Source organism: Callorhinus ursinus, unplaced genomic scaffold (assembly GCF_003265705.2).
Source record: "Callorhinus ursinus isolate GAN/ISIS: 27379988/994484 unplaced genomic scaffold, GSC_fseal_2.0 scaffold46, whole genome shotgun sequence".
In the NCBI taxonomy this organism is placed as follows: Eukaryota; Metazoa; Chordata; class Mammalia; order Carnivora; family Otariidae; genus Callorhinus; species Callorhinus ursinus.
In genome coordinates this window covers 7,569,030-7,584,909 of record NW_027397108.1, presented here as the reverse complement: position 1 = coordinate 7,584,909, position 15,880 = coordinate 7,569,030, and the positions used below count along the sequence as shown (strand labels likewise).

At 51.5% G+C, this 15,880-nt stretch overlaps 1 protein-coding gene across 1 annotated transcript in view; it reads right to left on the bottom strand.

The window, feature by feature from the left end:
* ATP2C2 (ATPase secretory pathway Ca2+ transporting 2) overlaps positions 1-15,880 on the bottom strand; it is a 60,244-nt gene that overhangs the window by 10,640 nt on the left and 33,724 nt on the right. Inside the window, exons 8-15 of the mRNA XM_073882342.1 lie at positions 10,619-10,768; positions 10,472-10,540; positions 10,040-10,115; positions 6,609-6,675; positions 2,736-2,860; positions 2,506-2,603; positions 1,552-1,653; positions 570-659 (exon numbers count right to left, since the gene is read on the bottom strand). Coding sequence (XP_073738443.1) covers positions 570-659; positions 1,552-1,653; positions 2,506-2,603; positions 2,736-2,860; positions 6,609-6,675; positions 10,040-10,115; positions 10,472-10,540; positions 10,619-10,768 — 777 coding nt within the window. The remainder of the gene's footprint in view (positions 1-569; positions 660-1,551; positions 1,654-2,505; positions 2,604-2,735; positions 2,861-6,608; positions 6,676-10,039; positions 10,116-10,471; positions 10,541-10,618; positions 10,769-15,880) is intronic.

The window sequence follows — 15,880 nt, the reverse complement described above, 5'->3', positions numbered from 1 at the left end:
CTCACAGGGAAAGGCCATTTGCTTTCAAATGAAATGTCCCACCCGGAGAAAAAAGGTCTCATTTCTCTTGTTTGGGGACAGAACCAGCTTGGTCTTCGTGATAGCTTTTGGCACCCCAACCCACTGCCCACCCCTTTGGCATCCAGGGGTAGCCATTCTGCACGTGGCACTGGCCACAGAGTGGGGGCATTTCTGCCAAGTCCCAGACTCAGGGTCTGACCTCAGAGTCCTGCAATCAGTCGAATGTGCTAAAAGGAAGGGGTCTTTCCTGGAGGGGGGGTCTCAGGGGCTGCCAGGTGGGTTGCATTCCTCTGTCTCCCCAGCACCTCCACGGGATCTGAGCCACAGGGCACCCGAGGATTCGTACGGGATTGCCAGGAAGGGTGGCATGGAGAATGTTCCAGAACCACGTGGCATGTCAGTGACTGCCCGAGGACGTTTGAGGCCACTCTCTCCCGTTATTACTAAGCTTCCCCATTCCTCATCTGCTCAGACACGAGCTCAAATTCTGCCACTAATTCAGCCCCAAGTGCAAGAACTCCCGGTGCAGACCATCAGAGGGTTCCTACCTTCATGGCCAGGGCGATCAGCGCACCTTCCGTGGGCTGTCCCATCACGGCGTTTTTTCTGATGATGGCGTTGTTGGCCACACAGCCTGCCTGAAAGGGGGGATTTCTGAACGTCTGTAGTTAATATTCAGAGCGGGCACCCCTTGGGGTCCTGGGCTCACTCGTCCACGTGAAAAAGTCACATGCTGAAGGCTTGACCTATTTTGGGGGCGGGGGCTGGGCTGGGGGTGAAGGACAAGGTCTACTCCTCAAAGTACATCAGAGTCCCCGCTCTTCAAAAGAAACACCGTAAATGTTTACTGATTCTGCTGAGCGCTGACTGTCACAAGGCCCTTGTAAGGCAGCATCATGGGGGGTGGGGAGGCTGGAGTGATTGGGTACGGGTTTCCGCTTGGGGTGATGAGCTATCCTGAAATTAGACGCAGCCGTGGCTGCCCAACTTTGTGAATGTACTAAAGCCACTGGACTAGTACAATTTAAAGGGGTGAATTCTGTGCTATAGGACTTACATCTCAATAAAAAATGATAATTAAAAAAAGGAAAGAAACACACAAAAAGAGTGTGGAGGTGAATCCCGGCTCCCTCCCTCACTGGCTGGGTGATCCTGGACACTCTCGTCACCTCCATGAGCCCGTTAGACAACATCTCGATCTGGACCTCGGAGGGCACCCCGCGTGTGGGAGGGACGAGTCCAGCTAATATTGCTCATATCGACAACGCAACCCGGCTCACTGTCCAACCTTCGTTGAGTACCTTCTCTAGGCAGGTGTCTCTTTAAAGCTTTTCCAGCAGGTAGGGAGGACAGAGAATATAGCTCTTCTCTCACCTCCAGGGTCTCCACCTGTTTCTGGGCCACTGGGACACCTGACCCCCGGGGGTGTGGCCCAGGTGTCGCCAAGAGCCAGCTGGCCATCTCTTCAGGGCGAATCCCCATCAGTTCCTCTTAAAAGCATATTTCCACCGTGGGGCTTTTGACACTCACCTCTACTAATTTCCCCACCGAGACGTTGCTGAACTCCTTAATGACTTCCTTTGAGGGTAACAGACAGACAGTCCCTTTGCCATCATACCCAACTCCGCTGACCTGCAGGGCAAAGCCGCAGAGAGGATGTCACCGCGTGTCAATAAGACCCTTCCCCCCGGGGTTGTCCTATCATCTCTTTTCTGGGGGACCCACCCCAGGGACAGACTCCTACCCACAAATAAGGCTTTAAGCATGAGGATGTTCCCTGCACTTTTATTCATCAGAAAACTTCAAAAAGGGCCATGCTTTAGAAACTGCAGAAAGCTTCCTCAACGGGATATTCAGCAGCCAGGGAAAATTGTGCTTCAGAAAACGAAGTGATAGCACACAAGAGAGCTTACGTTCTAGCACAGAGCGGGGCAAACCTTCCCCTAGGGAGCCAGAGAGCAGATGTGTAAGCCTTTGCAGCCCACGCAGCCTGTCAGGGCCACGCTGCCCTGTGGCTGGGGCACAAAGGTAGCCGTCGACGGACAACATGTAAACCAAAGGGTGCGCCAGCCGGTCAGCAAAATTCCATCTACGAAAACAGGCCCTGGCCCGTGAGATGTCACTGCTGACACCTTAGTCTGGAAGTTCTGTGAAACGCCCCGCAGGATACACAAGCACGTTCCGGGGGCTTGCGACTGTGCCAGAGGCACAGGGGAGAGACTGAAAAACCCCAGGGGACCATCATGGTTAGTTTATCACAGGCTGTTACGGGCAACTGCTTCTTTGCTTCTACGTCATGTAACGAGATTATTATTAAAAGATAATCGCAAAAAAATAAAGTAGGCTCCCTTAACTTGGTCACGTTCCTTGCTGCTGTTTGTAGCAAGGAAACTGTACAATAACCCATTTTTGTCTCTTCCTTATTGCTTTCTAGAAGATTCCGTGTACTTTTAGGAAGGAAAAGGTCCGCGGCACGGGGCTCACCTCAGCATGGAGCCCATCGGACGTCACCAGCTGGGTGACGGTCATCTCATTGGCGGTCAGCGTCCCTGTCTTATCCGAACAGATGACACTGCAGCAACCTGGCACGAGGCAACCCCAGTTCAGAGGAAAGAGAAACCAGCACTGTTCATCCTCAGGCTAATGAAACAGCCCGGCTGAACGGCCACTCCTTCAATCCCATTTACAAGATTCCAACCAGCAGAGTCCCTTACCTAAGGTCTCCACGATTGGTAACTTCTTCACGATGACGCGCTTCTTGGCCATCCGCAGCACTCCCAGGACCAGCGTAACCGTGACGACAATAGGCAGACCCTCGGGAATGGCAGCCACAGCCAGGCTGGATCAAAAGGCCACATGGGTCACCTTTAACACATGCACTGAAGGAGGACATGAATCCCAACTGGGGTCGCCAACACTTTGACCTGGTGAGGCATGTCTCTGGTGTCCCCAACATCCCCATTCTAGGCTCTGTTCCCAATCCCATGATGCACCCGTCTCCTCCAGCATCCACGGCTCTGAGTTCTCCTGTTGCAAAACCCTGCTCTTGGGAATGGACCTCCCCTATCAGACATCCACACTATAGCATAAATTAGTCCCTCAGTTGTTTTGCCTCTTAAAGCACTTTTGCACTTAAATTACTATTGTTTATTAGAGAGAAAGGCTTTTGGGTCCTATGAAAGAAATTTCCAGAATTAGGCAGTAAGTGGTATATATAATTTTTTGGCTCAGAGGATCCTCCCTGACTCCCCTGATTTTCACTTTTCACTGGTCTAGTTGTTTAGACGCTTCTGGTGAGGAAGCCAAACGAGGAAATTAAGGTTGAAGGGAGGTAGAGTGACAAAGCTGTGCCTCTGACTATTGTAGCAGAGCCATTTGGGTGTCCGTTCGTTTCATCATTATCCCTCCAACTCTTTCTGTACCGTGTGACCCCACCCTCACATAGCCACGGCTGATTGGTTTAGAAGACAACATGTGATCCCAGCTGAACTAGTGAGCTTCTCTCTTGGGAATCTGAATTGGGATAAAGAGGGTGGATCCCTTCTTGTGGGAGGTTTGTCAACAGGTGATGGGATGTTAAGGAGGGGCTCTTTCTGCCTCAAATTCGGTTCCAGAACATCATGGCAGACTGATTTCCCATTCCACACCCCTGAGCAGTGGGGCTTCAGGCTGACCTCAAGCCAGTGGGGGAGGCTGGAGTTTTGGGGCCAGACTGGAGAGGGTGCCTCTGGGCAGAGCTGTGGGTGAGCGCGGCCAGCCACATCCCACTACGGCTCACCCTCTGCACCAGTACATCCAGCAAAGCCCTGTAGGCATTCAGCAAATATTTGCTGGACAAACAGATAGGAATGAGTGAATACAGGCACGCCTCACAGGTACTGTGGGTTCAGCTTCAGAACCTCACAATAAAGTGACTGTCCCAATAACGGTGAGTCAGATGAACCTTTTGGTCCCCAGTGGCCATAAACGTTGTTTATATTGCACTGTCATCTATTAAGTGTGCAAGAGCATCATGTCTAAAAACCCAGTGTGTAGAATTTAATTTAAAAATACTTTATTGCTAAAAACTGCTGACAATCACCTGAGCTTTCAGCACACCGGGCCACTGATCACAGATCGCCATAAAAAATGACAATGAAAACATCTCCGATATTGCGAGAATTACCAAAATATGACAGAGATGTGAAATGACCTAATACTATTGGGAAAAATGGCCCAATGGACTTGTTTAACACAGGCATGCTACAGACCTTGACATGGTGAAAAACGCAGGATCTGCAAAGCACCATAAAACGAGGGATGCCTGCACGTATACAGCACGGGGCTAGAGCCGCGCCGGCCCAGCACACGACGAGTGTCCTACGGGCTTGCCTCACCGTCAGAAAGCCTGGCTGTGTCACACATGGCTATCCTGTTTCATCTAAGCTAAGACATGGCTGATGGTGAAGGGGACCATTATCTGTGTACCACTCAGAAAGAAAAAATGCTGCCAATTAATTAAACACAGGGCGCTCTCTTGTCTCCTCATTTGTAAGAAGCAGTCTGTCCTCAGAGAAGTGTGAAAAAAGAAAGTGCGTCTTAGAATCAAAGAAATACGGTACATGAATGGAGGCCTTTTCTCTGGAAACAATGGAACATTCAGGGGCAAGTTCTATGAGCCAGGATTACTGAATTTGGTCAAGGGGCTGTGTCCAGTTTCTATGGTGACAGCAAGAAGGCTTCCTTGGTTTTATGGCACAGGTGGACAAGACTAGCTAAGCAAACATGTGCAGAGGGCTAGCACGAGGACTTTCCCCCCATATGGTGTGGGAAGGGCGTTTTCACAGGTACTTGGACGCTTGCATGATAATCAAAAATTAATCTACAAACTAATAAAGATTAGCATGGGCCAGGAAAAGCGAGTATACTTTGGATCATCTTGAATGTCACTTGAGGCAGAGGGAATTAGGATAAAGTGTTTAAAAGACCAACTCTCAAGTTGCTTCTTTTGGAGAATCTCTTCCCCACTAGCTGTCCTGCTATTTCTACCTTCTGATGCAGTGATTTCGAGCAGCTGACTCCGCTAAAAATGTTCCTCTTTGCCAAGTCACCAGTGAAACGGACAGAGTAAGTTTTCTCTGGATGGCAAGCGTACCATGGATCTAGTGGGAGAAGTGAGAGGGAAGGGACGTGGAGACCTGGAACCAGGAGGGACCAGCAAATGGTACTGGGAAGGGCGGGCAGGGAGGGTCATGGGGGCCTTTCCTGTTACTTGAAAACAGTCATCTTGGCTCATAAAGAACTTTCTATGGTTTATAAGGTGGGAATGGAAAGGGCCATTATTTGGGGGACATTCTTAGGTGTCACGGCTTCGGAGTGCTCTGCTTTTTCCGGAAGTCCACCCCAGGGCTCAGGCTCCTCTGCCCCTCCTCCACCACACCTGCCTCTGAAGGCTTAGTCACCTGAGCCCTCTTGTCAGGGGCTCCACCTGCTTCCCTGGCCCTGCCTCTTGCCGGAGCTGCCACTGGGCCACCACTTACCGCAGCGTTAGTGCCCCAGGGAGCTTGTCAGGGATGCAGAATCTCAGCCTCTCCCCCACCGCAGACCCACCGAAGCAGGGCACCAGTGAACAAACGTTCGCCGGGACCCTCCCATCCTTAGGCTAATTCTGGAGACCCCTACTCTACACTGACCCCCTCTTCCAGGATGCGCGTGCTGGCCTCGAACCCCACATTCCACAGCCAGCTCCCCATGCCCCCCGGGGCCCCCTCCCGGCTGCAGCCAGCTAGGGCTCACAGCCCTGTCACCTCCTGTGTCTACGTCAAGAACGGCCAACACGTTTCCAAAACAAGGGTAGCGATGGCCCAGCATGCCATGTGGAGGGCTCGGCTGACGTTTTTTAGAATCAGGAGTAAAGGGACCCATAAGCGACTAGCGCCATGTGCCCTCTACCCAACTCCACTGTGTAGTTCTGCTCGTGGAGCCCAGCCAGTCCCTCCTGGTGTCCCCAGAGGCCCCCAGCTCGGTCCCACCCCCCACCGCGGTGGGGCCCTCCCCGCTGAACCCCCTTCCTGCCTTTTCGAGCAGGCTTCTCCTCGTTTCCGCTCCCACCCCTCAGAGCACCTTCCCCGGCCACCCTTCCAGGACAGGTCTCTTCCTGCCCCCCTTCTACTCTCTCTGCAGCTTTTCCTTTTGTAGCCTTGACTGTGAGCTATGATGACCTTATCAGCGTTCACTTGACTCGTTCACACTTACTTTCTCTACCAGCCCCAAAACTCTGATCTGGCTCCAATACCCTGGGTCAACGGGCGCTCAACGAGTATCTGCAGGGCCAAGGCCAGTGGCCGGGGGGCCAGCTAGGGGGTGGTGGCACGCGGGAGAGTTCCTGCCCTGCCCCAGAGGCCACGCTCGAGGGCACCACCGTGTGGGGTAGGCCGGCCTCCGCTCTGTTTAGGCCAACACACTTGCCCAGAGCCACGGAATCAGCCAGCAGAAGAGACAGTTTCAAACAAACCCACAGCATTCTGACCCAGGGCCAGGGTCCTGCTCCCCCATCGGTCCACCTTCCCTGCCACCCTGGCGAGGCGAGGTCGGCGCTGTGCCCTTACCTGACCCCGATCGTGAACATGCTGAGGAGCTGCTTCCCTTGCAGCCAGCCAGTGAACATGATCAAGCCTGGGAAAGAGACAAGAAGTGTATGTGCGCACACACGCACGCACACATGTGCACACGCGTACATCCTCAGACATGCAAACGTGTTTCTAACTCACTCCCTTAAGAGGTTCAGGAATAGATGCATAAGGCGACGAGTAAGAACCTCAAGTACTGTAACCATTCTCCTGTTTCTTTTTAAGACCTTCCACACCTGCAAAAAAGAATGGTTTCACTTTTCCAGGCAAGGACCAAGCCAGTTCAAGAAGGAAACGATCAGCCAGTTGGTTCCTCTCGGGCTGTTTGCAAATGTTTACAGGTGATCCCCACGCTCTCCCCAGGTGCCCCATGTGTGGGGACACCCCCACGGTGTGGGATGCGGCAGCTGACAAGTGCTCCTGCTGATGCGCAGATGGGCCCGTTGCTTAGAGGACTTGCCAGAGAGGGACCCTCGGGTCACAGAAGGGGTGCAAGTCACGCTGGGACCCATGAAAATGCACAGGACGTTCCGTCAATGGGGAGAAGTTCTGGGGCCGCCAGGTGCAGCCTCAGTGTCTGGATCTGTAAGGTGGGGATAACGACCATGTCTTCCTCAAAGAGTTGTTTCGGGATTTAAGAGGCAACAATCCCCTCCAAGTGCTCAGCACAGCTCCTGGGGGCTGCTATTGTCTTTGCGGTCGGTCGGAAGAGGTGGGAAGGTGAGCGGAGTCGCCAGCTTCAGCCTCGGAGGACTTGCCAAGGAACAGCAGCTTCACATCACAGGGAACGGGAAGCCAGGGCAGGTTCTGTGCTGGGTGACAGCTGTGTGTGTACGTGTGTAGGGTGTGTGTGTGATGGGGGGCGGTGTCACAAGACCTGATTTGTTAGGGTTTTTTTCCATACAGTAATTAGTGGTGGTAGGCAAATGAAATCTCAGCTGGAACCCAAATGAATCCAGATGCAGAGACTGGAGGGGCAACTCTATTAGAAATAGGGGTGGGGTGCTGAGCCTGCCGCCCCAGGCACTGGGCCCCGACCCTGCCCTGGAGGCCCCTGCCGGAAGCTGGAGCATGCCCACGGGACCCCCAAGGGCTGGCGCAGCACATCTCTTCCCAAACCCACACTCAGTGACTTCAGTCCATGGGTGGTTTGAAAGTGGCCACGTGGAGGGTATTTACACCACGGAGCCTGGCAAACGTTCCTCTCCTGGGAAAGTCGGTTCTTAAGCACTGACCAGCCCACCACAGCTTCCCTGCATCTCCCCTGTGGGCCCTGCAGGGATCGGCGGAACCCAGTTCCAAAACGCCCACAATGCTAGAGCAGCTCTTAAAATATTTATTAAGGGCACCTAGGTGGCTCAGTTGGTTAAGCGTCCGCCTTTGGCTCAGGTCATGATCTGGGGATCCTGGGATCGAGCCCCGTATCGGGCTCCCTGGTCAGCAGAGTCTGCTTCTCCCTCCCTCTGCCCCTCCCCGTTTGTGTGCTCACGTTCTCTCTCTCTCAAACAAATAAAATCTCTAAAAAAAAAAAAAAAAAAAAATCTTTGCTTGTGGGCCATACAAAAACAGGTGGCAAACTCATTTTGGTCCAGGAGTTAGAGTTTCCAATCCCCGCACTAGAGAGCAAAAGAGGCCTCCGGGCAGCCAGGACCACGTGGGCATTCTACTCTTCCAGAGATGTCTGGTCAATATGCAACCCCGAGGATGGCCAGTGAATGGCAATGCATGGGCCTCATTCCCCACCTGTGTCCATGACAGCCATCACGAATCTGTCACAGTCCTCCTTGCCACCACGCAGGAGCATGACCTCAAAATGTTGTCACAGCTCAGACCCCCACTAGTCGAGATCAGACTTGGCAGGTTAAGATAGGACCCATCTTCCATTATGGCTCCAGGACAAAACAGGATGGGGAGGAGGGAGGAAGGCATAGAGCTCCTTCATGACGGTAAAGTTAGCGGTTTAGCCAACTCTGAGCACTTATAGCCAAAGCTGAAATTTGGAAAGGCGACTAGACGCTGCAATTTTGGGAAGGGGTGCCTAGGCAAAGAAGGGCGAGCCGGTCTGTCCCCAGCATGGCAGAACTGAAAGCCCTGACTCCAGACCACATCCTCTTAACTTCTCTGCAAAATTTACTACAGCTCTTAGAAGTTGCAAAGGAGTGCAGATCCCCTCCATGCCTTTGAATATACCCTTTGCTCTGCCTGGAATTCTTAATTCCCTCTTTTTTCACTTGGCAGACTCCTACCTATCCTCCAAGACCCAGTTTAATGTCACATTCTCCTTGGAACCTTCCCAGCTCTCCCACTCAAGATTAACCACTACCTTCACAATTCATGCTTGTTCGGCTGCCTCTCTCTTACTGGCCTGGGGTCCTTCAGAGGGCAGAAGCTGTGTCTGATCCATCTTGATAGCCCCTGACCCTATCCCAATGACTAGCGTGTCATAAGACACTTGCTAAGTGAATTCATGCATCTGGGTGGCCCAAGGCACAATGAAAGTGCTTCCAGGAGGGAAAGCTGTTGCTCCCATGAACTTTTTCTGGCTCCACAGTTTTAGGGAGACTCACTGGTACAGCCTCTCATCATTGCCTGTGCTATGGGCAGTGGTTTGTGGGTTGATCGAGAATCTGCCATGGGCCAGGAGCCAGTGGGTCTTTAAAGCTGGGAATGAAGAACACAGAATCAAAGCCAGAGCTGGAGATAGCAGGAAGAAGTCAATGAAGGGACCAGGGAGGCCCCATGGGGATATTCAGGCTTAAGACCTACATTTAGGTCCGCAGCATCATGTGGATGCTGTTTGGTGTGTTGCCAAAGGCCAAGAGGCACGAGCCCAGGGATAGCCTGCTCAGTAGCAGGGAAATATGGCTGGATGCACCACTAAACCACACCTCCCAGTCTCCCCCGCGGTTGGGTGGGCCATGTGACTCCATTCTGGCCAATCAAGACGGGGCAATGGGCCAAGGTAATGACCTCACTTGCGGGTCCATGCCTTAAGCATTTCTCCCACAAGCCTCTGCGTTCCCACTTTGCCCACTTGCTGGCTGAACAAGTGGGGAGAGTGGCCAGCCTCTGAGGCCCTGGAGGGAGGGAGAGCAATCATACGGTAGGGGCCCGAGATCCTGAGTTGGTGTGTAGAGGGGACCTACCCAGGAAAGCCACTCAATCAGGAACGTGCCCATGGACGGTGGTGAGAGGAAGAATTACACCTTGACCATGGGAAGCCATTACAATGTCGGGCTGCATGTCACAGGTGGCCTGGGCTGAGAGAGAAACCTCTTGGTATGATCAGAGTCTCCAGTCCCATCCCTCGGTCCTCACCCAAGTCAGCAGCAAGATGTTCGAGAAGCAGCCACGGCTGCTCAGGACGGCTCCCCTCCGTCCCCCGGACCCAGCACAGATGCTTCACTCACCGATGATGCCAAACGAGAAAAGTGTCAGCTGCTTCCCTAGCTTGTCCATGCTTTTTTGTAGTGGGGTTTTAGGCGTCTGAAAGGATGAGAACAACGGATTTGGGAGAGGAGATCCCAGTAGCGCCCCTCAGCTTCTGCCTGGCTTCCTTTATACCTTGAGTGGAGCGACAACTCCACAGCGGGGCACATACATACAAACTCACTGACCTCTGCACTTGAGGGCTGTGCATGTTACTGTCTGTAACATAGCTTGACAACAAAATCCTAATAAATGTTGTTCAATAAAAATAAATTTTTAAAAGCGTGAAAAGCATGAGCTCGTATTAACCACATCGTCCTCACTCCCAAGGAGTGGGCAGGGCCGGTATAGGTAGCTGAGAGGAATCTCAAACCCCGGCCTACCAGAAAACCAAAGCCACCACTGGCCCTTACCTCTTCAGCCTGCATCATCTTGAACACTTCTCCGAATTGGGACCTTTCCCCTGTTCCAATCACGACTCCCTGTGTTCAGGAGAGAGGAGTGTGAGGTGTGAAGCTGGAAGCCCGCTGGTGAGGGCGGCCAAGGTCCCTGGGGCTTACCTGCCCCTTCCCATACTGCACCAGGGTCCCCATGAAGACAATGTTGCTCAGAGTGGTGAGGTCCCCTCCACTTGTCAGCGGGCTGTCTGTCTTACTGCACGGCTCGGCTTCTCCTGTGAAGCTGGACTCGTCCACCAGGAGGTCCGTGACCTAGAAGGGGAAGAGACGATGGACTCTGCCCCTTCACCCTGAGAACGGATTTTAAAAGCACAGAATGGACCACCCTTCCCCTGTAAAACTTCTCAACTGGGCAAAGTCTCCTGTGCATAAGAGATTGTGCCCCTGACTGCCAAGAATGAAGTCTGACCATTGGGCATCTATATAGCAGGCATGCATCTCTAAGCAGAAAACATCCCTCTGCTAGGACCTAGAGTTGGGTGGTAAACTACTTTTTCCCTGGGTTACCTGTACTGACCTGGCAGGATATTCAAATGAAGTCTTGCCTGAACAAACTCCTAAGACTGTGTTGGCAGGGAGAAAAAATTAGATTCTTGGGGACCATCCCTGATACTAAGGGTCATTTCTAAAATCACAAACGAGAAGCCCCTGAGTTTGATATAGAATTCAGGAACTTCAGACATTTTTCTTAGGTGCATTAAAGAAAGCTTGTGTCTATGTTTACATTTGAACGTGATCTTTAGGTTCTGAGAAATCACTGTCATTTTGCCAATTTATCAAAATGACTGGTCTGGCATTGACCATGTCGAACAGAGGGGTGGCCCGGGAGATGCCTTTGGAGAGCAGCTGGGACTGCTGGTACCCAGGACAGATGTGCTTGCCTTTCCCGAACAGCTGTCTTCCAGAGACGCTGGCTCTGATGTCTGGTTTGGAAAGTGAGCCAGACTGCCCTCCTCAACCTCGGCCATAAAGTTATAGCTGTTTTCATGAGGATGTTCTGCCACTGAGTAATCCAAATCACATTTTAGAATGTAACAAAGTTTTATGTTTTTTTTTTAAATGTTGCCACAATTAAAAAAAAAAAAAAGCAACCAGGAAAACATAGGACGGTATCTGGCCCCTTCGTGCCATTTACCAACAGATAGCAAAGAACACATCGAAATCAGGGAACCAGGATCAGAACATGGCCTCAGATGCCTCGAGGAACTGAACAAGCTTTGAATGTGTAGCCCTTCTTGAAAAACATATCTTCTGTAACATTAGTTAAAATTTTAACGTAATGTTAGAAGAAACTTAGGCAATGGTTAATTTAGAATATACCTTTCAAAGCACCTGTGTCATTCTCCGGACACTCCACGTCCTGCCCACGTCGGAGACCCCCACACAATCCCTGTGCTTTGAGCATCACTGAACCAGGTTATTCAGTGACAGCCTAAGGTTACGTTAACACCAGAAACCACACACGGGCACAGCCCGCACACACACCAGGAAAGGAGGAGGGAGGTGCTCCCATTTCCAGAACTCCTATGATGTGCTAGGCCTTGCACAAAGCACTTCACAAGGCCTCTTAGTCTCCACCCCCTCCAAGAAAGATGCTCTTGGTTTCTCCATTTTACATATGGGAAAACGGAGGCATGAAGCAATTAAGTAACGTGTTCCAGGTTATACAGCTACTTCATGTCAGAGCAGAAGTGTGACCCAAGACTCTGGTTCCAGAAACTGCACTCTTAACAATCTTGCAAAACTAACACAGACCCAGTAGGTATCACTCAAGAGGTGAGTCCCCTGTAACCAGAACTGTGCCAGATACTATGGAAGACATAGAAGGGGTCCAGGGTGATCTCTGCCCCTCAGGACCTTGCCATTTCAGCAAAGAAGACCAACTTAGAGAAACCCTCTTCCTACAAACTCCCAAGAGAACAGTTAGATCAGCACTATTCAAGTAGGGGCTGGTGAGTTCTCTACACTCGCAAATTTTAAAAATTCATAACCCCCTTTTACAAATACGCACACTGCCCTGGGAGCCCAGGCCCCAGGGACGACAAAGGTTACTCACTGAATGTATAATAACCATGCCCCCCCTTCCTAACAGAACCCCCACTGGGAACGGTATCGGGGGTTGGGGGTGGCCAGGTGCCCCCCCCACACACACAATATTACTTCCCAGCCTCCCTTGCAACTCACAGTGTCTCTACCTTCTGGACAACGGGACATAAGGAGAAGTCACCAACAGTCCTGGGTAGGATCTGTGAAGGTGGCTGAGTTGACAGGCCCTGTTTACCCTTCCAGCTTCCTCCTCCTCCCTACCTGGGCCTTCATTATAGTAGCTCCAGGAGCCATGGTACAAGCATGGGAGGGCGGAATGAGGTGGCTGGGAGAAGCCCTGGCCCTTTGCTCCATGCTGGAGCCACCATATTGGCTCTGCACACTCCAATTCCGGTCTCTCATTATTCGAGAGAGGAGTAAATCCCTGACCCATTGAAGCCTATATATTTCTCTTAACTCTATTAACCACAAAGACAACCACCAACTGATCTTGAGTTTGTGTTTTTTATCTCCAGGACATCAAGGGCAAGTCAAAGGACTTCCTGGAGTAGCTCCTAACACAATGAAGGAAGAAACGGGGAGATGGAGTCACCCGGCACCACCGGCTGCCGACACCACAGACTGCAGGAAGCAGAAATCAGCACATCCCCATGGAAAGCAGGGATCTGGTTTCCAGAAAACACTGTCTAATGGGACATGTGATAATTTGAATCAGTTGTACTGACTTGGAAAATCTGGCTTAGGTTTACAGTTGCATAAAGTCTGAAGCACATGGAATCTGTACCTAAATTTATGTTTGTTCACATTTAAGTAACCCTATAACAAAAACAGTAAGTCCACAGTGGGAAGGGAACCCCTCTATTGACTGAATCTGGGAGCCGTATTATTACAATCTGATGTTCTTGTCAGGTCTGAGCTGCAGCAGAAGGCTTGGGAATGGGGTTGGGGGGATGACCTGGAAGAGGAGAGTGCCTAGGGAACCGGGGCTTGAAACGGGTCTTGAAGGATGACCAGACGTTCGGTGAGTGAATCAGACAGGGAAGCAAAAGAAGGCAAGGTGGGGGACTGACGATGCTTGAACTTGGTAATAAGACGCTTGGTCAAAGCAACTGAGAGGAGGGGGAGGCAAAGAGAAGACCTCTCTGACCCTAGTGCCCCACCAGCATCGACAGGGCAGCAGCCCCGTGTGCTGAGCATGGGCACCAACTCACCCTCTTTGGGGTCAGATTCTTGGGGGGTGTGGGGGCTGCGTCCCTGGTGAGGCCATGGCGGGATGGAGAGCTGTCCCTGCCCTTGAGCAGCACTGAATGGAGGGGGCACAGGCAAGAAGACAGGGGGCTTGGTCCCCGTGGAGCAGAGCACCTGTGGAAGGTGTGGCTGAGCTCAACTGCATCTGGCATTGCTTAAGAAATTTGGATAGCACCGTGTAAGTAATGAGGCACCAGGGAAAGTCTTGAGCAGAGAAGAGGGGTGAATGAGTCACAAAATCATGTTAGATGTTGGAAGAGGTAGCTGGCCGCAATGGGATGGGAAGCCTACGGTCCAAGAAATCCAAGTCAAGCGCGACAGCGGAAGGCTCTCGATGAGGGGTGGCGGGGGGCGGGGGCAGAAGAGCCAGCCAGGAGGAACAGGAGAATTGGCAGTAAGTGGAACTAAGTAGGCACGTGGAAATAGGCAGAGGTAAGACTCAGAGCTTATTCTGGTCTGCAGAACATCTTTCAATTAAGCATATTTAATCCTGAATATATTTCATTAAAGTCCATTTGGGATGGGCAGGAATCTTATAGGTTGAGACTCGACCAACACCCCAACCTTCCAAACCAAGACATGAGCTTTAACCCTTCCTCAGGTTTATTCGTTCTGTTTTTAAATTCCAACACCTTGATTTCTTTTTTTTCCCCATCCAGTGACATGATTTTCGTTCTGACCTCCAGAACTGTAGGAGAATACATCTGTGTTGTCTTACACCACTCTGTATGTAGTCATTTGTTACAATAGCCATAGGAAACAGAGATGGGCGGAACCCAGCGGCAGAGGCAGGGAGCTGGAAAAAGTCAGAAAAAAACAGCTGATCGCAGCAGGAAAGCACACAACGTGGGTGGTGACGGATGGGGGCTCTGCAGCCCCCAGACCTGAATTCAAAACCTCCTCCCCGACTTACGGCTGCATGACCTCAGGTCGGCTGCTCAGTCTCTCCAGGCTTCTGTGTCCTTGTGCTCAAGTCAGAAAATTGAGTGGTGTTCCCTTAAGGTTGTTGGGAGATGGAGGGAGGGAGTTTCTACCCAGTGGTTAGCACAGACCTGACTTCATATACACACACATATACACACAGACATACATTAGTTCTCTCCAGGGAGGCAGGGAGTAAGAGGGAGTGTCTGGACCAAGAAGGAACAAAGCTGGTTGTGTGCGTGTGTGTGTGTGTGTGTGTGTGTGCGCGTGCGTGCTTGTGAGTAGTTTCTGGTGACCTCCCAGGCACCATGTCAGCTGAGGGGGTGAGTGGCTGAAAGTAGTCAAAGCACAGAACCCACACGATACCAGTGGTCACCCAGAGGAGGTTGCACCTGAAGACAATTAAGCGCTCTGGTCACTTCCTGCTCATGTGCCGGCAAGACTTCTCCTGCCCCTCACACCCAGCCAGCCTCCCACCTCGGACGCAAAGCATTACTTGGAGCCCTGACAGATCCCATTCAAAACCCTTTTCATGCCAGAAATGGGGGAGGAAAAAGAAGGAGCAGTGTCCCTGCTCTACTGGCTGGTCCAGGTTAGCCTTCCCCCTAGACCTTGACCTTGGTTAACTGTGGGAAGAGAAAAATGTTTTGTGACCCCCTCCCCACAGGATGCAAAAAGCACTAGTATTTGGGGGACTTATTTTAAGAACCTGCCGTTTCCTGGACTTAAATAGCTTTACACAACATATAAAACTCTCCTGGATCTCAGAATTTAATAGCTGACACAAATATCCCACTGTGAATAAACAAAGCTATTGATTGTTCAATGGAGCTGCAAAATGCCAAAAGGGAAATCCGTAGTGTCTGTGCCTTGTGGCAAGGAAGAAAGCATTCTGTGCTGTCAATAGCATTTAACAGAATAGAATAGAATTTAACATATGCAAGTCAGGAAGAAAACTCGTTGAAACCGAGAGTTACCTGGGGGGTTAAACGCTGTTTCAGGGACTGCTGGGGAGGCGGGGAAGAGAGCACAGTGAAGCAAGCCACTGCTGATGCGCAACGACCGGTCACCGGGCTGAGCGCGTGTTGCAGGTCTTACCTCCTCAAGGTGGAACAAATGCTGTCCCCTTTCATAGATGAGGAAACC